At 37.9% G+C, this 24,676-nt stretch overlaps 1 protein-coding gene across 4 annotated transcripts in view; it reads left to right on the forward strand.

Annotated features, from left to right (window-relative positions):
- Window positions 1-11,754, forward strand: part of LOC136878888 (gastrula zinc finger protein XlCGF26.1) — a 222,971-nt gene extending 211,217 nt beyond the window's left edge. For all 4 annotated transcript variants that reach the window (XM_067152466.2, XM_068228849.1, XM_068228850.1 and 1 more), the window contains exon 11: window positions 7,310-11,754. In XM_067152466.2, the coding sequence (XP_067008567.2) occupies window positions 7,310-7,632 (323 nt within the window). In that variant the 3' untranslated portion in view covers window positions 7,633-11,754. The remainder of the gene's footprint in view (window positions 1-7,309) is intronic.
- The last annotated feature ends 12,922 nt before the right edge of the window (window positions 11,755-24,676 follow it).

Here is a 24,676-nt window from a genome sequence, read left to right on the forward strand (position 1 = left end):
AATATTTAAAACAATATACTGTAGGCCTAAATTATCTTAATCAATCCTTGTGTCTCTATGTAACTTTTCTTGGTGACACACAAAACTATGAAATAAAATAACATTTAAAACAATAGACTGTAGGCCTAAATTATCTTCATCAATCCTTGTGTCCCTATGTCACTTTCCTTGATAGGCAAAACTATGAAATAAAATAACATTTGAAACAATAGTCTGTAGGCCTAAATTAGCTTAATCAATCCTTGTGTCCCTATGTCACTTTTTTTGATAGGCATAACTATGAAATAAAATAACATTTAAAACAATAGTCGGTAGGCCGAAATTATCTTCATCAATCCTTGTGTCCCTATGTCACTTTTCTTGGTGACACACAAAACTGAATGAAAATGAAATAACATTTAAAACAATAGACTGTAGGCCTAAATTAGCTTCATCAATCCTTGTGTCCCTATGTCACTTTTCTTGATAGGCAAAACTATGAAATAAAATAACATTTGAAACAATAGTCTGTAGGCCTAAATTAGCTTAATTAATCCTTGTGTCCCTATGTCACTTTTCTTGATAGGCAAAACTATGAAATAAAATAACATTTGAAACAATAGTCTGTAGGCCTAAATTATCTTAATCAATCCTTGTGTCCCTATGTCACTTTTCTTGATAGGCAAAACTATGAAATAAAATAACATTTAAAACAATAGTCGGTAGGCCTAAATTATCTTCATCAATCCTTGTGTCCCTATGTCACTTTTCTTGGTGACACACAAAACTGAATGAAAATGAAATAACATTTAAAACAATAGACTGTAGGCCTAAATTAGCTTCATCAATCCTTGTGTCTCTATGTCACTTTTCTTGGTGACACACAAAACAGTTTCCCTTCTTATGCCTCTTCATCACATTCTTGGATAACATGTCTGATAACCTCCCTAGCTTCGCTGTGGATGGTCTTTCCTTTCTTCCGGCAGGGTTCCATAATAGTAATACAAAGTAGCACTATAATAACATAAATGTTTTATAACACAGTTATGTAAGTCTCAATATATAAATCGCTGTTCAACACTTACAACACACAGACAAGATCAACACTACCGAACTGTTCGACTGGCCATTTGTATCATCAAAGGGAGACTGGCGGCTGGCTGGCTTGACGATACTTTTAGGAAGAGCCATAGCCGAGACGACAGAGAGAGAAAGCTGCTCCCCCGTGTCCCACCTCACATCCCGCTAGTCTTCTCTTCAGCTCGCATCTATAACACGACCTAATAGGTTGAAAGGCGGTTTCGGTTAACGGTTTGTTACATCGTTCTTCTCCTTTTTCATCCTCTCCTTCATCTACCTCCTGGATTCCCTGAATTTCCTCCTCAAAATTTTTTCATCCGTGAGTTCAGAGAACACAAGGATTTCGTCATTAACCAAAAGGTTTTCTTCCGCTGCTGGAACATTCTCGTTCTCACCAAGCTGTTCGCCGTAGTTAGAAAGAACACTACCCATTACTTTCACACTCGCGTCATACTCGAAATCGTCACAGTCAACCTCTTCTTCAGGTGAAAATCCTGCCTTTCTCCAACAATTCCTCACGGTCTCCGGTTTCACTCATTGCCAGCTTGCAGCTATTATGCCACATGCTTGTTTTATATTAACCTGTTGCGCATTTGACAGATTTCTTTCCAAGTTTGTAATAATCCTCTCAACCAAGTGGGTTCTGTAGTACCCTTTAAGACACTTTATTATTCCCATATCTAAAGGTTGCAGGATTGAGGTACAATTTGCTGGGAAGTAGGCGACCTCCACATGTTGTAGGACCGGTAGTTGCTTGTGAGCTGCGCAATTATCCACGATGAGTGTGATGTTTCTTTTCTTCTTCATTTCAGAAGCCACTCTGAGAACATAGTAGTGGTCATCCACGCCCTCTTATTTGCGTTGTGGTCAACTAGAATTTGAAATGAGAGAACTCGTTTGAGGCACAGTGTACAGTACAGTACACATTAAAAGAAAAAAGAAACAGAAAATTTGACAGGTGTAATTTTGCAAAGAGTGATTTTAAAATGACTTACCTGGCAAACTTTTAACATTTTTTAAGCATCTAGGCTTAAGACTTCTTCCTAGTACAAATGGCTGGAGCTTGTGAGTTCCTGTCTGGTTCACACACAGAAGAGCAGTTAAATGTTGCTTGGATTTTTTGCCATCCACTGCATCTCTCTCCTTTCAAAGACAAGGTTTTCCCAGGGAGAAGTTGATAAAAAATCCCAGTCTCATCAGCATTATAGGTATCTTCTGGTGTGTACTTCTCTGCTATTTCTTTCATTGAAATACTTCGCCAGTGACCAGTGTTACCTGTCGCAGAAGACTTCTCTTCTACTTGAAGTGATTTAAAAGTTATACCTTGACGATCTCTAAACCTAATAAGCCACCCATTGCTGGCTCTAAAGTCGTCTACACCCAGCAGGTTAGCAAACTTTCTAGCTTGGGCACAAAGTAGTAGCCCCTTAATTGGCATATTGAGGGCTCTTTTCTCATTGAACCACTTCAACGTTGCAGCATCAACGTCGCTGTACGTCGCAATTTTTATGTGCTTTCTTCCAGGATTTAGAGCATTTGATTTTAACACTCCGAACTCTTTTCTTTTCTTCCAAAACGTAGCTACTGTCGATTTAGAAAGGCTGTGTTTTCTTGCTACATCTGTTTGTTTCATTCCCCCATCTATTTTGTTAATTATCGTTAATTTCTGCTGTAGACTTATTTGTTTCCGGGAACGTGAAGGCATGCTGTGAAGAATACAGTAATGTACGTACAATACAGAAAAGAGCACTTGAAAACACCTGTGCTACCTCTTCGGGGCAAAACACGACTGCGCCAATGACAACAGTCGCTGGAATGTACGATATTGTGTCAAAACAATGTGCAGTACAGTACACTAATGAGAGTGCTACGGTTTTTATCAGCTCTTCCACAGCTACTGTATTATTGTTTAAATCCTAAAGGTATGTATTCCTTCTAGACCTTCTTGGAATTCCATTCCTGGTGAATTTCTAGAGTTGCACAATAAACTTTCCCTCAGATAAGCAGCTACCGTACAATATACAGTAATCACTTGCTTCGTTTGCTTACACAATTGAAAAGTTCATTCTTCATTAGGCAGTAACATATGGTCCTGATAATTTTTGTGCTTAAATATCGTAGTACACAGGGGATGTTCGCCGGAGGGAACTGGAAAACAGATCGAAGTAGAGAGATTTTTCGTTATAGAGAGTATCGTTGCATTGAGAAAAAAATAACATTGTATCAATGGGTTTTATGCCGGGACCACAATATTTTATCGTTATAGAGGGGATAATCGTATCAATAACACTGAGTTACAAAATGAAATTTTTTTCAAGACTTTTAGTTTTGATGGGTGATTGCAATGTAGTTTTGCCTCCTGTTTATGAATCTGAAATAAAATTTTACGTAAGGATTTTACAGAATTTCAAATTAAGTATTTACTTAATCTATAATATCACTTACAGCAAAGTTTCTGAATTAAACACCAGTAACGTAACTATAACTTAAAATAAAAAGAATCCAGAAAACAATTTATTATTTACCTTGTTTGTGAACATATAAAATTAAATTCTACAAATGGCAAGTCCAGGCTACAATTTTCATGACTTAAACTCTCTTCCTTTTGCTGCAGAAGTGTGATCTTCGTGATCGTCTCTGACGTAATCAATCAATCAATCAATACTGATCTGCATTTAGGGCAGTCGCCCAGGTGGCAGATTCCCTATCTGTTGCTTTCCTAGCCTTTTCCGAAATGATTTCAAAGAAATTGGAAATTTATTGAACATCTCCCTTGGTAAGTTATTCCAATCCCTAACTCCCCTTCCTATAAATGAATATTTGCCCCAATTTGTCCTCTTGAATTCCAACTTTATCTTCATATTGTGATCTTTCCTACTTTTATAGACGCCATTCAAACCTATTCGTCTACTAATGTCATTCCACGCCATCTCTCCGCTGACAGCTCGGAACATACCACTTAGTCGAGCAGCTCGTCTTCTTTCTCTCAATTCTTCCCAACCCAAACATTGCAACATTTTTGTAACGCTACTCTTTTGTCGGAAATCACCCAGAACAAATCGAGCTGCTTTTCTTTGGATTTTTTCCAGTTCTTGAATCAGGTAATCCTGGTGAGGGTCCCATACACTGGAACCATACTCTAGTTGGGGTCTTACCAGAGACTTATATGCACTCTCCTTTACATCCTTACTACAACCCCTAAACACCCTCATAACCATGTGCAGAGATCGGTACCCTTTATTTACAATCCCATTTATGTGATTACCCCAGTGAAGATCTTTCCTTATATTAACACCTAGGTACTTACAATGATCCCCGAAAGGAACTTTCACCCCATCAACGCAGTAATTAAAACTCAGAGGACTTTTCCTATTTGTGAAACTCACAACCTGACTTTTAGCCCCGTTTATCAACATACCATTGTCTGCTGTCCATCTCACAATATTTTCGAGGTCACGTTGCTCTCTTCATAGACTAGCAATAGGGAGTGTGCACGGCCACTCTTAGCGCCTCTAGCGGAAGAAATCGGTAACATTTTGGTGATCTTGTCTTGAGCGGTCAGTCCAGGCTGTGTAACTGTGGGTGTGAAATTGTGGTAGTAGTAGTAGTGTATCAAAATGCCTAAATCAAATAGAAACTGTTGTGTAGTGAACTGCCACAAGACACAAAGAGACACGCATGGAAAAGGAATTATATTTCACACATTTCCTGGTCGTCCATAGGAATCGAGCAGATGCAGGAAGTGAATTCCGGCTGTGGGAAGGATAAAGTAAGTACAGTAGGCTACCTTATTTCACTTGTGACGTAAATCACACATTTCAAACATACCGAGTATGCCAAGTCAAGAACACATTCATTTAAGTACACTTTGAAATAGTACATTTCATTTCAATTGTGCATTGCAGCAGGTTCGTATGTTTACTTTCATGTCCTTCCATGTGCACGTGTCTTGACTACTACGCGGAATAAATAATAATAATAATAATAACAATAATAATAATAATAATAATAATAATAATAATAATATGTTTTCCTGCATTTCAGTTCAGATGGAACTCCATCGGAACCCACCAAATGCTCCGTCATTTGCAGTGAACATTTTATTGGAGGAAAGCGAAGTAATATTGAAAATCATCGATCATATATACCATCTGTGTTTCATGAGAGCTATAAGAAGAAACCAAAAAGAGAATGTGATGTATCCCGGTTTTAAGATCGAGTAAACGAATGAAATGTTCAAATATACATACGTCTTCTAATCAGGAAACTCATGAATTTCTTGTGAGAAATGAGTGTGTGAAAAACTATATAAGTCGGTGCAAGCAGCATTTGAGATTGAAGCAACGACTTTCGAATTCACTTGTGTTTTTAGTGGGAATGGTGTAGGCACACAGTGCTACTCAAGCACAGTACCTTCAATTATTTCGGAAATGGTGGATAAAAGTTGTGGTCCCAACACCCCCACTGGACGTATGCAGAGGATTTCATGGAAACCAGAGCGTAAAAAGTGAGGCACAGTTGAAGGATTTAATAAGTGTTTCATTTAAAACATTCAGTTTTTACTTTCTTTGTTTCTTAAGTGTCTATGAATGTAAGTAATAACGATGTTTTTTTACTTGTTTTAATGAAAATGAAATTGGACCTTTGCTTCCTTGGCAGTCATATTTGGTGTACATCGGACTACTGCTGCGCGAATATATTTTACTGCTCTCGGAGTACAGTAGTAAAGAAACACACTTATAATTTTATTTTCTGGCCTAGCAGACTATCCGTGCAAAATACATTGCCTCGCGCTTTTAAAACATATTATCCTGACGTACGAGTTATAATAGATTGCACAGAAATGAAATCAGATACGCCAGCAAGAATAGATGAGAGATGTTACATGTATTCTTCGTACAAGTCATGTTATACATTTAAATTTTTATTACCTGTGGCCCTAAACGGAACTATTGTTTTTGTTTTCCCTTGTTATGGTGAAAGAACTAGTGATACTTTTATTGTTAAACAATTCAGGCTTCCTAAATCTTCTGTGTGAATAGGACGGTATATTAGCCGACAAGGGATTCCCAAGTTTTAAAACAGAGTCACCTCGTTCTTTACTTGTTATGCCGCCTTTTCTTCACAATGGGAGATTTACAGAAAATGAAGTGTTACAAACTCAGAGTGTAGCATGTGTGCGAATTCATGTTGACAGATGCATACAGAGGGTGAAATTTTCAAAATCTTGAAAAATATTCCTAATGGCTTGTTCCCGTATATCAGCGACATTGTTTACATAGCTTGTGTGCTAGCAAATTTCTTGCCAACAATAATAAGGAACATAGAACTGTAACCCCTGCACATAATCCACTTGTATAAATCTATCTTATCAGAACTTCGCTTAGCAACATGACGTATTATCTACTTATTCAAACTGAATTCCTGTTTATTTGCTTACCGGATGCTGCCTGTCTATAGCTTGTCAAAAGCACAGTCAATTTCACCGGAAATCTCACTCGCGAAATTTGAGTTTTCACAGATTCATAGATATGAGGTAGTTACAATATTGTTATTAATTTCGCCCTGTGACAATATCAGGTTTAAATGTATTCTTATATGTACAGCATTACAACTTCCATAGCATTACTTCATATTTATCTTGACGACAAGATGCAATGATATTTTTTGCCTTAACAATGAAGCAAGTCTTCCAGCGGAACGCACTCTCACCGTATGAATTCTCGGAACTCCGCCAGAGCGCTCCGTTACTAGTACCGTGCATGTTCCCTGTAGTCATTCAACATCACAGCATTCCACCTGCCCTGATAACGTGTTTCTATCTCTTTCATGTCCTGGTGGAACCGCTCCCCATGTTCTTCACTAAAAACTCCTAAGTTTTCAGGGAAAATGTCGAGGTGACTATGAAGGAAATGTAGCTTTAAACAACAATCATCATCATTAACTTTTTATGTACTGTTTGTATACAAGTAAATCCTATACAGTATTTTAAAACGGACACACAACTTTTTACCTCCCAACAGCTTCCATTTTACAACATAATGAATGTGCATAAAGCTAGTAGGTATTACCTTTTACTTTCAAAATAGATTTCCTTCTAACAGTTCTTAAGATACCAGAACCTCAAAATTACTAAAAATAGAGTTACGATTCTTAGCATCTGAGGTACAGAGTTAATCTTAACCTATTGTTTGTCATTTACAGAATTATAATTATGTCATCCCTGGTTTATGCTGTGTTTATTTTCTAGATGAGAATGAAGAAGAGGAGGAGGAAGAAGAAGAAGAAGAGGTATTTCCTGGCAATGTGGCTGCTGCACAACTCATATACCGCTGTCTCAATGCCCTTTCAGCTGATGGTAACACTTTGGAAGCAAATGTTACTGGCAGTAGCACTTCACCAGATGGCACTACACAGACAATCACTATACAGATTCCTTCACAAGATTGTGCTAACGATGCTGAGGATGATGAAACAACTCAGTGTTTCATGGAAATTCAACAACCTGAAGAGGAAGAAGTCGATACAGGGGGAATCACTATTCCTGCTGAACCAGAACATGCAGTTACATGATAAAGAAGTGGTCATTATTTTTTACCAACACATCACATCAATTCATTAACACTGTTACAAGACTTTAGCTACAACAGGGTGTCTACAGAATTCCAGGAAACAAAATCATGAGGTTTTTTTTTTTTTTTTCAAATTCTGCTAGCCCTCGGTCGAGGGGTAGTGAATGTGCCTCTTACCTAGATCTGAGGGCTGGTTCAAGGTCCACTCAGCCTACACGATTACAATTGAACTATCTGCTGGTGAGACAGCAGCCCCAGTCTTGAGAGCCAAGAATAACGGCCAAGAGGATTAGTCGTGCTGACCACACCTCACCTTGTAATCTGCAGGCCCCTTCAGGTTGAACAGCAGTCGTTTAGTAGACCAAGGCTCATCAGGGCTGTTGTCATAGTTTTTATTTGATTTCTGTACAATTTATGATTTTTCAGAGGCACAAGTGGCACAGTGTTTAAGACTTCAGACTCGCAGTCTGGGCCTCTGAGCTTGTGTCCTCAATTATTTCTGATTTTACAAGCTATCAAGGTCTACTTTTTTTTGTACCCAGGGCTTGTGATCTCAATTACTGTATTTCAGATTTTGCAAAATATGAAACAGTCTTCTTTGCTACTTGTTTGTATGTACGTTACTGGTTGATTACAAGAACATTGTTGTAAAAATAGACATAGGTTTAAAAATCTGTTTTTTTTTAACTAGCCAGTGCCTGAAAGCTGCTTAAGATGAAAGCTAAAAATAAACTATAAAATACTATAATATCAGTACAGTTATTGATTTGTATTATTATTTATGGCAAAATAATTCTAAAATTAAAAGTATGTTAACTTCAATTTTTGAAACTCAGTCAGCTACAGTACTACTTTTCTAAACAAACATATTCAGCATCTAGAATTGGCTTCTTCATATGCCTTTTCTTTTAGCTTTCTTTTCATATCTTTGAGTTGTTTAATACGTTGGAATCAAGAATCTCTCAAAACGGAGCCCAGCATAACTTCAGGCGATAAACATGATTTCAGAGGATTCAATTTTTAGGTATAAACTTTTCAGAATACCTTTGCAGTCATGTTTGAAAACAAGAACATCTTTTTCCTTGCTGGGTGTGCTAGCAACAGTGGCACCAAATTTTTATCTACATAGTAAAATGTTTTATGGTTATATGGATTGGCAACATCAGTGGCAAATAGTTTGACAGAATTCGTTGCCCCCTTCCAATACACTTTTCTTATTGAACCTCAGTGCATAGCTATACATCATTTTGCACAAATTCTTGTGTAAAAATAGCAAAAGAGAGTCATTCGACTGATATTTATTTTTAAATGCCTGAAGTTCACTGACAGACGCCGTAAGGAACAATCTGCAAGGAAACTTTATACACCTAGTAATTTTCCTTGAAGTAAAATATTTCTTTAAGTACCAGTGTGCCCTAAAAAATTCATGAATGTTCCAGCCACATTTATTGTGAGCAGTTTTCAATGTACCATGCATTACATGAATCAAACAGGTACCAAAATTGAACATTTCTGATTGTTCAAATCCCCATCAGCAAGTAGGGTTGTTCACAAATCACACAGCATTTTAAGGCTGACATAAAATTTGGATTATGTTCTTGGGTGACAAATTGAAGCTATTCAGACCATCCAAGAAACTTGATTGTAAATCAACAGATGTGGCAGAACTCAAGAATACAGATATTAAATACTTAATAGACTCAGACTGATTATATGTTGATCCCAGAAACGAATGTTTTTGCATAACTTTGTCCACATTCTCATCAAACAATTTGGAGAAAAATTGACTTTGACTTAATGTGCTAAATTATTGTGGAAAAAAAGGGCAAAGTCCAAAAGAAATTGCTATATCCTCATCATGACTATTTTAAAAATGTCTCAGCGAACTTGTTTTTAGGTCTATTTTCAATCAAAGCTCTATAGAGGATGCATTAGGAGCACGTGTTAACTCATCATTCGTGTCCTCTTCAGTTGAAACTTACAGGTGTAATGAAACTGTTTACACTCCAGCAAAAGGAAGTTTATTTTGTTGCCCTGACACTAACAAAGAGACAAGTGTTGAGTGTTTCCTTCTTTTTTCATGTATTTTAATACACAAAATAGCACTGGTACTATTATCAAAGTCACTTTTGCACCCATTACACCTTATTTTAAATGTTTTTTTTACCAGTAAAAACCATATTTTCCTGTTCTTCAGTTCATCCTGTTAAAGCCAACTATCCTTAAGAGCACTTCCCAGGCATCTTTAAAACTTGAACTGAAGCTTTGAAGTTTTTAATTTTATATTGTTTTATATAATTTTATATTGTTTTATATAATTTTATATATATTTTTATATAGTGTGTATACCTGTAAGCACTAGATTGTCAAATAATATTACTTCACTTTTCACTTCAGCTTTCACTACCTGAAACAAAACAAAAAATATATTATCAACAAGCCTACAAAAGGTGGTGGAAATTTGACCTAAAACAAAATAAAAAGTATTAGCAGGAAGCATACAAAAGACTGTAGAACTGCTACTAGTCTGAAAGTCCCCTTGTCATTCAAACTGCATTTTTCATCATTGGACCGAGCTCGATAGCTGCAGTCACTTAAGTGCGGCCAGTATCTAGTAATCGGGAGATATTGGGTTCGAGCCCCCACTGTCGGCAGCCCTGAATATGGTTTTCCGTGGTTTACCATTTTCACACCAGGCAAATGCTGGGGCTGTACCTTAATTAAGGCCACGGCCGCTTCCTTCCACTCCCTAGGCCTTTCGGTTCCCATTGTCGCTATGAGACCTATCTGTGTTGGTGCGATGTAAAGCAAACAGCAAAATTTCATCATTGGGGAAAATTACAATGTGCTACAAAAGTTCAAGTAAAAATGCTGTGGATACACAAAATCTACTTGCTGGCATTCAACCTGTCTTCATTCATTTTGCTGATTTAAAAACATTCATGGCCTGAAGCACAGCTTCATTATTTTTATGACCAACCACTCAAATTCATTACTTTCACGACCTGTAGACACCCTGTACAAAGATCTCTTGTGTTTGGTTTTAAGTATTGATTTGTTCAGATTGACTGTAGTTGGTAATTTATTAAGAATTAGGCATGTACTGTTGAGGATATTCCTTTTTTAATTGCTGGGTAAAGTGCTTAAATGCAAATTAATGAATACAAGGAATGCAGGAGGAGTATTCCTTCCCTTTGCTCACCTTTATGGACGTATTTCAATATGACCAGGGATTTTAGGTGGGAAGTCTTCCATGTCACCATGTTATGTTTAATTGAAAATCCTACTTAAGGATTTTAACAAAAGGGGTGTGTTTGTTAATTTGTAACTGCAACAATTTAATGGAATTTGTGGAGTTAAGAGGATGGGGTGGGGAGGAAATGTGAAAAACATAAAAGAATGCTTCTCTTTTAGGAAAATTTTAGAATAGACTTAGGTACCGTATTACGAGAGAAAGTGAAAGTGATGTGAAATGAATGTAGAGGATAGTGTATTGTTTGAATCAGTGAATAAGAATGAATTGTTATGAATAATTGTATTGGTTTACTCTTAATAACTACATAGGACAATGGAATAATATTCAGAATTGTTTGAAGAGCAGAATTCTGTGTAAACTTTTATCCAAGACAGGTCTGTGAGGAATATTTTTATCATTGAAAGCAAAGTCTAAAGATGCTCTATTCCTTTGTATCCAAAAGTCAGCTTTCATTAAAGTTTGAGCATACCATAATTACTTGTGTATATCTCTCCCTTTTTTCTGAAAATTCAAGATTAAAATCACACTGTGAGGTGTTTGCAGTAGATTGTTTAGAATTTAAATACTATTTAATAGTAATAAAGCCTCACATTTTTGCATAAAATATAACATTTTATTATGTTCCATAACATCTTATTGAATGTTCACAAAAGTGTCATCTAATGCACATTTTTAAAATTTTCAAGAGCGCTTCCTGTTTGCCAGCAGCGTACATTAAAGTCGATCACGTTAAATTGAATCACTCAATTTTTTAGGATTACAGAAGGCATTTCGACTCAGCTGAAAGCAGGCATGCAAGACACAAGATGTGCCTTGTCGTATTCCTACCAATGCGAGACATATATGCATGCATTAATTTCATTATAGACTGTTGTGTTTTTCAGCATTCAATCTGCAAGCCTCTGTGAATTTAATAATGGCTGCCAAAATCCTCTATTTGTAACTAGTTCTGTGGCCAATTTAGTTCTATATCTCTTTTATCTTTAAATCTGTAGAAACTAATTCTAACCATCATCGTCGTGTCTCCCTCTACTCCTCTCACCCTCCATAGCAGAGTCCATTATTTTTCTAGGTAACCTGTCCTTCTCTGTTCGCCTCACATGACCCCACCACCAATGACAATTTATGCACACACCCTCTTCCGTCGAGTTCATTCCTAACTTACCCCTCATTCCGAGTACCCTCCTGCTATTGTTTCCACCTATTTGTACCAGCAGTTATTCTCGCTTCTTTCACATCTGTTCTAACTTATGAATGAGATATCCTGAGTCTACCCAACTTTCACTCCCGTAAAGCAAAGTTTGTCTGAAAACAGACCGAAGTAAAGATAGTTTCATCCAAGGGCTAACTTACTTCCAACCGGGAGAGTTGACCGTGCTGTTATGGGTGCACAGCTATGAGCTTGCATCTGGGAGAAAGTGGGTTTGAACCCCACTGTTGGCAGCCCTGGAGATGGTTTTCCATGATTTCCCATTTTCACACAAGGCAAATGTTGGGGCTGTACTTTAATTAAGGCCATGGCTGCTTCCTTCCCATTCCTAGGCCTTTTCTATCCCATTGTTGCCATAAGACCTATCTGTGTCAGTACGGCGTAAAGCAAATTGTAAAACTTCCTTCTTACAGAATACCGTTGACCGCAACTCGCTGAGCTCGTTGCATTAACTTTACAGCACCCTGATTTAATCTCATTTACTACACTACTATCCTGGGAGAACACACATCCTAAATACATGAAATTATCTACCTGTTCCAGATTTGTATCTCCGATCTGCCATTCAATTCTCTTGGATTTGTTACCTACCAACATCAATTTAGTCTTGGAAAGGCTAATTGTTATACCATACTCATTGCACCTATTTCCAAGTTCCCAGATATTAGACTGCAGGCTTTTGGCACAATCTGTCATTGAGACCAAGTTGTCAGCAGACTGCTTACTATATTTTTGCCTACTGAATCCCTCCCTGTCATTTAATACCTTTCAGCAGATTATCCATATAAACTGAACAACAAAATAGAAAGTTTACAGCCTTGTCTAACCCCTGTACCTTGAACTAGAACTCATTCTACCATCAGTTCTTACCACGGCCCAATTGCCAACATAAATGTCTTTGATTTTAGTAATCTACCCTTAATTCCATAGTCCCCCCCCATATGGCAAACGACTTTTTCCTCTGTATTCTACGCCTTCTGTAGATATACGAAACATACATATAATTGTCTACACCTCTGATCCTGAAAGCCTGTCTGTGTTCTGAAACCACACTGGTTTTCATGCAACTTCTTCTCGATCACTGATCATATCCTCCCTTCCAGGATGCCAGTGAACACCTTGCTTGTTGCAATCCTTTTTTTCCCTTGCTTATAGATAGGTGCAATTACTGCTTTTGTCCAATCAGAAGGTACCTTACTAACACTCCATGTTAATATTATTCTATGAAACCATTTCATCCCTGCCTTCCCATTATATATCACCATTTCGGGTCTAATTTCATCTATTCCTGCTGCTTTTATGACAGTGAGTTTATTTACTATCATTTCCACTTCCTCAAGCGTAATTTCACCAACATCTTTGACCTCCTCCTCATGAGCTCGGTTGTTCACAATGTCAATAGGAAGATTTCCTTTTATGTTCAGAAAATTGTCAAAATATTCCTGCCACCTGCCCTGTGATTTTGTGGAATTTGTTAAGAGTTCACCTGATTTACGCAAACACTATTCATTTCCTTTTTCCCTCCCTTCCTCAGATTCTTTATTACTGTCCAGAAAGGTTTCCCTGCTGCTTGACCTAGCCTTTCCTTGTTATTACCAAAATCGTCCCACGACTTCTTGGATTCAACAACGGTTTGTTTCTCTCTGTTTCAGGCAATTTTGGAAAACAAAAAACAAAAGTGATTCCACAGGTTAGGAAATGAACAAGCTTATTTTAAAATTTACCTCACATTTCATACTCGTATTGCATTTTTAGTCTAGCAGAATATCTCTTATACAGGCAAATTCTTCAATATTGACACTCATTACACTGTGATGATAAACTTTCAAGAGTAAAATTGATCTCATTACACATAAACAGTAATTTATTTAGAGAAACTGATTTGACTCTCACAGGAAACCTTAGATGTCTTAATGCAACATTAAACCAATTATTCAACTCTCTCTTGTTTGATTTCTCTAAGAATATCTAGATCTCATTACTCTGTCTTTTAACTTGCAGGTTCTATTTCATGTATTCCAAGTATCAATTATATGTGTTTAAGAAGCTTTTTATAGTTGTTATCGTTAAGGTAGGTGAAATGTGCTATCCTTCTGTTCTCTGGTGTTTCTAAATAGTTTGTTCCCAAATAATCTGCTCTTTTTTTTTTTTTTTTTTTTTTTTTTTTTTTTTTTTTTTTTTTTTTCTGATAGTGTGTCTATCCTAAATCTAATGTGTTTCAATGAGAATATAAATATGGTTAGGGAGATCAGCTGGTATGAGTAATGTGAGCCCAGTTAATCTACCAGCAAATGTCACCACAGCATGATTTAATAGACTCAATTAAACTATACATCAGAATAACCAATCTCCATATTCAATGTTTGCAATTGTCTTAGAATTATAGTAATGGGAATTCTCGGACAGGATCCTGTAATTTCTCAAGATTAGCATGAAACTCAAGCTTGTATGGCTCTCAAGCAGTCTTGAGAACTGCAAATTAGTCCAATTGTACCCACTAAATTTCAACTAACTGTACGTCATGGGCATGGGGGTATTTTGCATCAAAATCCACTGTTTGCTGAAAAGAACTACTATACAATGGCTAAAATTCCTTTGGCATGATCTTGAACAAACAATGTTATACACACACAGAGTTGTGCTACAGGTTACCTACTGCTTATTCTGTTACACGTCTATCCTCCCAGATTATCCAGTTGGGAAGTATCTGAGTGGATTGCACAGTGCTATTAATAATAATTTTTTTTCTTTTAATGCGAGTTATTTAGACTATTGCTCACCACTTGAGCATTGTAGAATAAGAGGATTTCAGAAAGGGTATTGTCGAAGTGTAGACTACGTGGTTATTAGTTTATGGACAATCGTATAAAAAGTGTTGTATGACCATTCTGTATTGTAACAGGAATGCCCGTACTCTAGCTTTTACCGGAAAGCATGGGTTGACGTCAGGGCATGTAAGGTCCATGCTAGGAACCACAGAGAGAAGGGTATCTAAATAAGTTCTTTTGAAGTTTGTCTGTTTATTCAAGTTAAGAAATAACACCTTTTGCAGATGTGAAGAATGGGTTTGAGAAAGTCCAAACAGTGTTTGAAAGTGACCGTCTTTCGGCATCAGCATCGACGATATCCCGCATTGCCAGGCTCCTTCCTCACCATGGATCTCCTCTCAGCACCAGGGTACCACGTTGTTCCACAGTGGTTGACAGGTCTTGAAGGTCTGATGAGAATCGAGATTGACCCCAAGAGTGTGACGATGATCGATTACATGCAATGTGGAATTATTGATTTAGCATTTAATTCCACTTCGGACCCATGAAGGGAATATCAATGAGATCTGGTATGACACTTCTTTACTGTACTGCACATTTTGCAAATTAGTACCTTCACTGAATGTTACTACTCAACACAGTTCGTAGAATTTACAAGTTCCACAGTTCATAACGAAAGATGAAGATTAACACAGTTCAACATAAATGAAATTATTGTCGTTTGATGCACTTGTCTACATAACTCAAGTTAATAGAATATCACCGTTCATAATGAAAGAAGATTAACACAGTTCAACATAAATGAGATTGTCGTTCGATGCACTGTTCTAGTGCACCAAGTCTACTTAGCGAACACAATTTAAAAACCTCGAATCTGTTCTGTCACTAAGGCACAGTCTCATGATAATAAATTCTGTTATTAAAGCACAGTTTTTACAACAAAATTGTCACTAAGGCAAGTCTTGTTAACTTAAATTCTGTTATTAAAGCACTGTTTTCACGAAATAAATTAAGTCATTAAGGCACAGTCTTATGAACCTAAAAGGCATGATTATAATGTGATCAGCATATTTTGAGGAAAAGAAATTAACACTGTCCACCAAATAAACAACACAGTCTTTAGAAATTATTATGATACAGTTCGTTGCGAAAGACTGACATGAGTCAGATGGTCTTGTTTGTAACTGAACTATCACTTCCCTGAAAATGTACAACACGACGATAAACTATTATGTGGCAGGTCTGCCCAGTTTATGTAAGTTGATTATAATTTAGTATTATTTGCTCGGAGAATTTATTCCCGTTCTCAAGAATGTTAATTACTCAAACTGTTCAAGTTTTAATACACAAGTCTATCAGCTGTTGATGACTCAAAATATTGTATCGCTTCCTATCTCACACAGAAATAGAGGTCAAAGTTTCTACCTTCGACACTTAGAAATTTGTACGTCGACAGACACAAACACTTGTACTTTCCGTAAACACAAGTACAGTATCCAGAATTCGGGAGATAGTAGGTTCGAACCCCACTGTCGGCAACCCTGAAAATGTATTTCCGTTGTTTCCCATTTTCACACCAGGCAAATGCTGGGGCTGTACCTTAATTAAGGCCACGGCCGCTTCCTTCCCACTCCTAGCCCTTTCCTGTCCCATCGTCGCCGTAAGACCTATCTGTGTCGGTGCGACGTAAAACAACTAGCAAAAAAAAAAAAAAAAAAAAAAAAGCACAAGTACCATCCGCAGTCTGCCAAACAGAGTAACGATCTCTGACCGATATCTTCCACAGCTGACCCACACACCGTGGCAGCTGGGAATACACACAGATACAGATTTAAGCAAACTCAACTAGCTCCTTTTATACCTGTAGTCCAGGCATCGTGGCTTCTGATTCGTCAATCTTCTGTCTTCAGTTTCTCGGTTATCCTACCGCCGATGTTAATGAAATTTGGTATTCTACCCTCTGTTGTTATGGGCTACATGATGATGTAATTGAAATGTTTGTATCATACTCGATTCTGGAAATCATGAAATGGAAGGAATCTAATGTTCGATGGCTACGTCATATGTCTTGGCTGGCTTTCCATCAGCGAACCGGTTGCATGCATAGCTGCTACATCCGTCACCTGCACACACAGCGGTCTTTTCAAATCTCTCATATAGCTGTTATGAGTTGTTGTCGTATGCACCAGAAATACTTTGATAATGTCGCTGTGACATTCCTGTTTGAGGATCATATTGTTACAAATAAAACACAGTCCTTGTTATTACCCTAATTTATTTCAGGATGGCCAGGTTGAGTGGCTCAAAAGGTTGAGGCACTGGCCTTCTGACCCCAACTTGGCAGGTTCAATCCCGGCTCAGTTAGGTGGTATTTGAAGTTGCTCAAGTACGTCAGTCTTGTGTTGGTAGATTTACTGCCATGTAAAAGAACTCCTGCTTGTCTAAATTCTGGCACCTTGGCGTCTCTGAAAACCGTAATAGTAGTTAGTGGGATGTAAAAACCAGTAACATTATTATTATTTCCGGATGACCCAATAAATGCATACACACATACACAACTGTATTCATCCATGACTGACCACACTCTCTAATTGCTTGCTATTTACAAGTGTCTCACAGCAGGACTCCTAGGTAGACAGTCTTTACCTGATAATCCTGATTGACAGGCCTTTCACTTGCGCTCAAGAGTCCAGTCTCCCCACACCGCAGGTGCTTGCAGACAGCTAGGTTTAAACACAGGCATCTGGCTACACAACACATAATGACAGTTAATTGATTCACTCCAGAGACAGTCCAGTAATTCACAGAGACATACACGGTGAACAACAGCCGCTTCCAGTAAGTACCAAAATGGGCTACCACAGGGTTGGCGCGTAACATTGTCCCCCTTCTAGAGCCGATTGTCCTGATCAGTTACCTTCTCGGCTGTTCCTCGGTATGACGCCCATCGCTCTAATCTTTGCCTCTGTCGTACTTGGTAGCTGACGTCATTTAATCTCATCAGAACACGGTAAGGGTCTTTCCACATCCTCTGGAGCTTCAGAGACATGCCTCTTTTTCTTTACAGGGTTTTACAGCCACCCCAGGTCTTCTTCTTGATTTCCAGTGGTGCCAGTTTGTTAGTTAAACCACGCCTTCAGTTGGTCGCTCTCTGTGCTTGAACCCTTCCAGACAGCGGTTAGTACTTTCTTTGGTCTCCTTGTCAGATCCAGGCAGGATGGTCGTCAGGTCGGCCAAATGCTAAATCTACTGGAAGACACAGCTCTTTCACACGGCGTTTTCACTGGTGCAGATACTGTGGTCTCATGCACTGCAGACTGGTAAGCCAGGCGGACCAGGGGAAGGTGGCGGTCCCTGTCCCTCTGCGTTTCCATCCAGGCGTCAAGGCTTCAGTTACCTTCAAACAGAGGTCATTCAGAAGGGAACTTGGTGCTCAGCCTCCTTCCTGGAAAAGAAGTTGCAATCTTCGGGACAGAGCGTCAACCTGCAGAACATGCTTTTTCTTGTCAAGACCCTCATTGACCTTTCTCTGTCCATCACCCATCTTTTTCTTGCCATTCTTCATCTATTCTGGTCATCTTCAGTCTTCTTTTGGCCGTCTTCCACCATCTTCTGGCTGCTGGACTGAGTGACTCAAACGGTTGAGGCGCTGGCCTTCTGACCCCGAACTTGGCAGGTTCGATCCTGACTCGGTCTGGTGGTAACTGAAGATGCTCAAATACATCAGCCTTGTGTCAGTAGATTTGCTGACATGTAAAAGAACTCTTGCAGGACTAAATTCCGGCACCCCTGCGTCTCCAAAAATAGTAAAAGTAGTTAGTGGGACATAAAGCAGATAACATCTTCAGGCTTTCTTCCAGCTGCCTCTGGCCGTCTTCTGTCTTCTTCCAGCCGTCTCTAATCTCCTCTATGAACCTCTCCTGGTTTTTTACTGATACGGGCCGTTGGGCAATGAACATCTTTAACTTTACTTTCTTTCACACATAGCAACAAACATACAAAGATTTACATATATACATAATGTTTTATTAAGTTCCTGAACATCTGAGGTAACTAATCAAATATGTACGAAGGGTAACTTTTCATATTTCTTACAGTCTCCAATACCACTATTACTCTGTGTGATAAAACTGAAAACAGTTGTTCTTCATAACATACAGATAAGAGTGTTTTTTATTTACAACCAGGATAGCAGCATTTTTTGCATCCAGCTTCACTTTGGGAATGGGTATTAGCACAACCTTGCAGGATTTCTTTGTCTGGAATACTTGCTCCTCTTCCACTTGTGTTTTCTGACTGACATTTGAACATTGTGGCAATGAACGAGGCCTTCCCCTTTTAACATCAGAAACTGGGTTATTCTTTCGGACATCATTTACCCCATAACACCTAAGGAGCATAACCCAACAATTCACTAATATCAAATTAATGAAGTGATTAAACAGTTTGACAGGCCATTGTTTTGTGCATACGTAGCACCTGTAGTAGGACAAAAAGCAATCACCCAGATCCAGTCTACCCGTCTTCCCATTATAAACTTCCACAAGTGATGGGAATAGAATTTCCACTTTCTTTCTTTCTTTCTTTCTTTCTTTCTTTCTTTCTTTCTTTCTTTCCTTCCTCTTTGGACCATCGTTTACACTTAGAAGCCGGTTCACTTCTAATAGATCAACACACTTTTGTTATCTTTCCACTTAACTATGCAAGCATTGTTATCATCTCTGACTTTCTCATTCCATTCTCCTCTTTTAAGTTAGTTATCCGTCTTTAACTTTTCTACGACGACCAGTCATATTCTTTATCATCGTCCCAGTATGGTAGATATTTCTCTCCAACAATCAAGGGATTTTAAACTGGTTGAAAAGTTTCTGTCAGTGTAGACACAATGCTGGCTATTCTGTGGTCGAGATCCTGTCAGGAGCTTTACAACAGCAGCACGTAGTCCAAATTGTTTCATGTCTTTGATAGGAATTGTTCCTTTGCCAGTATAGAAAAAGACATCCAACAGGCCATCAGGAGCCACAAGCACAAAATTCTTAAGTCTCAAAGGATTAGGCTTTGATGAGATACTGGAGGAACCCACATTTTCCAGAAAAGGGTACCATTTGTTCATTTGTTGCACCATGGTTGGATCTTGGAAATGTCAGGCATTTACTCCTAATACACTGAAGAAATGGCCTGACTTTCCAAAGCTTGTCATTTTCATCATGTTCAGAAATCTTGCCTGAAAAATGCATGAAGTGCCTTAGAAAAAAAATCTGTCTGAAGACATGCTGTTCGAAACCAGTGGCACATTCGTTTCAAGTTTCCAATACATTTTTAGCTGGAGGATATCCTAAACAACCCATTACTACCTGAATTCCTTCCAAATGCATAAACTCCTCTGGAGTATTATTAACATCTGTGATATGTCTGAAAGGAACACAGGTTTATCTACTCTGCATGGTGCTCCCAGAATTGGACAGGTAAATACATCAACAAAGATTTGAATATTCGCTTTTAGTAATCTGGCACATAAGATATCTTCTGTGGCAGATCCTTGTGGCATCATTCTAAAAGAGAACAAAACAAAATAAATAATAATCAAAATAATAATGTAGTTTGTATGTAGTCATCTGCATAGGATTCAATGTCAAAAGGTTGAAAAAATCACAATACATAACTAGCAAACTTAAGTTTTAGTTTCCAAATCATTTTCCTAACATTCGGTTGGTTTGAAGACTGCAACGGTGACACATTGGGTACTTTAGCATGACTGGTATCTTGATCACGGTTAATTTCAATGTCGTGGTTATCATTATCATTAGGTGGTCTAGTTTCATCTGGATGTTGGTCATCATTGGGATCATCGGCTTGATGTTCAGTCCCATCATCGTCATTATCACCATAACTATCATTTGTGACCACTTCATATTTTACACATAAGTCACACATATTCTCATTGGATAATTCACACACACACACACACTCACTCTCTCTCTCTCTCTCTCTCTCTCTCTCTCTCTCTCTCTCTACTCCATCGCATACCTGATGATACCCTGATGGCAGCCAACAACTGTCTTCAGTCCAGCTACTCGCTCAACACTCCGACCTAACAAAAACCACCACCACTCCTCGTTCAGACTCCGAAGGGACACTAACAACAGCCAACACTGCTGTCACCCTCAGCCCAGCCACCGAATCCCAACATACAACTCTGACTCCAGCTCTGAGTGCCACCCTGACCCTAACACAGACTGACTGTCCGTGGCTAGCCTCCTTTTTATAGGTCAGGTGATGTGCACCAGAATATTAACGATGTGGCTTGAGACGGAACATTCTCATTGCATCTAACAAAAACTCACGGGGAAACCAGCTGAAAAGAACAATACACGGAAAGGCCAGTTGGGAGCTCCTTAGTCATGCGAAGTACCAAAATGGGCTACCACAGGCTGGCATGATTCACCACTGGCTTGACGATATACTATGCCTTGCCTTTGTTTGGATCTGTCAAGCCAACCATTTGAAGCACTAAAGTCTGTATTTAACTTATCTACTATTTCTCCTGCTTTTTTTTTTTGTATGATTGGGTTAGTTAATGGGTGTGAAGCCTCACGGGATTGGTGAAGCCATTCAATAAGAATTTCCTCAACATCATCTTATTTTCCAGGTCTCGCTTTTTAACGTTTGCAACCACCCTTTGCTGTCAGTGCCTCCCTATTTTTTATTAATATCTTTAAGCTGGATGATGGGATACCCACAGATTCAGAAAAATCCTTTTGATTCAGTGTAGAATTTTCGTCATACTTACGGAGAATTTGTAGTTTTTCACCTGTAGAAAGGGATTTACGCATTGCCATTTTGCACTCTTCACAACTGCACTGATAAGAATTCAGAAAATGACTGATAAGACAAGGCAGAAGTAGACTTGAGTGTTTAATCCCTTTCCAGGAAAGGCAAGTACCGTTATGTAAAATTTCATCACTGTTGGCCGGAGGGTTTCTCCACTTAGGTTGTGGAATTCCTTTCATGTATTCAGACTATAATGGCCTCCAATACAGGGAGACCAAGTTTTTCACCATGCCATTTAAAACATCACAAATACAGTACTGGGCTTTTTTCTTACAGTTTATACAGAATCTTCCTCTTTATTTTTTTGACATGGAAAAAGCGCTGTAAGCGGAATTTAAAAGCGTTATAATAGGGAGACCTTACAAAAAGAGTGTAAGAAACAGGATAGTATTATAAGCGGGGGCATAATAACAGGATTTTACTGCAAGTTTTATCCAATAAAACGGGTTTCCAACACAGATAGGTCTTATGGCGACGATCAAACATGTTTTGAGTAGTACAATACTTTTTACAACTCAATGGGTTAAGTGAAAAGGTCTGTAAATTCGCAGCTGTATAGTGGACGTTATACTTCATGTGTGCAGTGCTAGGCATTTTGTCATTTGTTTAATCATGATAACTAAAATACTTCTTCACTGTAATTATTTAAAATGTTTACAGGTTTGAGACATTTTTGAAAAATTTTCCAGATGTTCAATAACATGAAAACATTTCTATATGTTTACTAGAAATGTATTATTTAAATTAAAAAAGGCCATCTGATGTTTTTTTAAATTTAATACTGTAGTTTGTCCCTGTTTACATATTAGGCTTCTATGTGAATTTCATTAATTTACAACCTACATTTCTGAAATTATGTATAAAAAACACACCATAAAAATTCATTTATTTATCACTTTTACAACATTCTTCTCTTTGCAAAGTTAATCCAGAATATCGTTCACTGTGTAGATCTATTATTATTACTCATATTATCACAATAATTTATATTTTGTACTGTTGGTGAAATATGGGGCCAATGAATGTTTTTTGACTCATTTATGTTATCATATCACATCATCCTTCAAGTAGCTGCCTCTGTGGATCCGTGGTAGAGTGTCGGCCTCCGGGTCCCAAGATAGCGGGTTCAAACCCGGCAGAGGTAGTCGGATTTTTGAAGGGCGGAAAAAGGTCCATTTGACACTCCATGTTGTACGATGTCGGCATGTAAAAGATCTCTGGTGATACATTTGGTATTTACCTGACAAAATTCATTAAATCTCAGCCATAGACGCCCAAGAGAGATCTGGTTTACTCTGTCTGCCATCTAGTGGTCCTAGAGTAAAACGGAACGTTGAAATTGACGAGCAGACAGCCAGGTGGCGTCAAATTGAAATGTCTGCACACGGTAGCTGAGGCCATACAATTATTATTATTATTATTATTATTATTATTATTATTATTATTATTATTATTATTATCATCATCCTTTAAGTCTATCCGTCAAGAAATATATTATTTAAACTTGCAGATGAGTTATTTTTAATTTTTACCATAAGTACCTACCTATACCTTTTGACATAAATATGTTCATAGAATTTTTAAATATGTTTGTATGAATATATTCTCAAAACATACGTTTTTAAAAGGTAAAAAATAATATTTTTCCTCCCATAGAGAAGACTTTGGTAAGAAGAATTAATATTTCATACGTTAAAAAGAAAAGTTTGCATTACTTCGCACCTAAGAGTTCCTAACTCTTTATATAAAAACGAAACAGACATACAGAGATACCATATAAGCATTATGTATCTCTCAACAAAACAAAAAATGGAGAGCCTCTACAACAAAACAGCTCTGCTTTTTCAGTTTCAATTACCGTTACTCATTGGCAGCTAGTGCAGAAAATCAATTGTGTGCTGTAACCCATCCCACCTCCAGAAAATAAAAATATTTAGAAACATTCCGGTATGTGGTTTTCAAAAGGCTCTCCACTGAGTTTTCCACACTGAACAAACACGCAAACATCCCCAACACATATACACATTCCTCTTTCTTTTTTTAACTATAAAACTATATAATTAAACACACAATAACACATTCCATGGCAAAATATTCATGAACTCAAACACTTGGTGTGAGCATACAAAAACAGAACTTCTCAATGTTACCAAAATCATTGAAATAAAACCAGCAACGTTGTAATGCAAAATTACATGTTATAGTGACATTTATAAACTAGACATTTTTAATTAAAGAATATCACAATATCATGTCCTTATTTTGACAACATAAAAAGTACGATTTTTATAGTTCATCGATTTACAAATGTGGCTATGGAATGGGTAAGTTGGGAGTATTCTGTCCTCTTTGGTATTAAAAGACCTAGCAGGAACAGCTCTACAGTATTTTGTTTTCCTGTTTGCTTTGAGCGATCCCCTCTTAAATACTACCGCTGAGTCAAGAGGGTACCACCTGCCATGTTCTAATTTTGGTCATAATGCATTTGTGACTAGTGCTGCCTCTCTGTGGTTGAAAGGAGAATCGCTGTGAAGTGATGTTTGGCTGTTGTTTCCACAGCCTATCGGAAAAGTTGCACACGCATGCGTAAGAGGCAGAGTTCTTGCTTTCTGGCAAAAAGCTTAGAAATTCTTGCTGAGCTGTGATCGCACAACCCAGCACAGCACCCGGTGTGGAGCACACGACTAGCTACCTGGTTGTGAGAGGAGTTGAATAATTGTCTTTTTCAGTGCGTTGTATTTGATTGCAGATAATATGTTTAAAGTAATTTATTTTTCAAATAGGCAATGTGCTGCAGCACTTCAGCACATAAGGTATGGCTGCCCCTGCCATTACTGAACAAAGCACACACCAGTACTTTAAATACCATGTAAGCTGTCCCCTTGCTTTGATGTGTGCCTGAATTCGTTTTGGCATTCTGTCCACTAGCTCAAAAAAATAATGTTGGTTCCAGTTTTCCCACTCCTCTGTGGTGATGCGG

The sequence above is a fragment of the Anabrus simplex genome, chromosome 8 (assembly GCF_040414725.1).
Source record: "Anabrus simplex isolate iqAnaSimp1 chromosome 8, ASM4041472v1, whole genome shotgun sequence".
NCBI classification, from domain to species: Eukaryota; Metazoa; Arthropoda; class Insecta; order Orthoptera; family Tettigoniidae; genus Anabrus; species Anabrus simplex.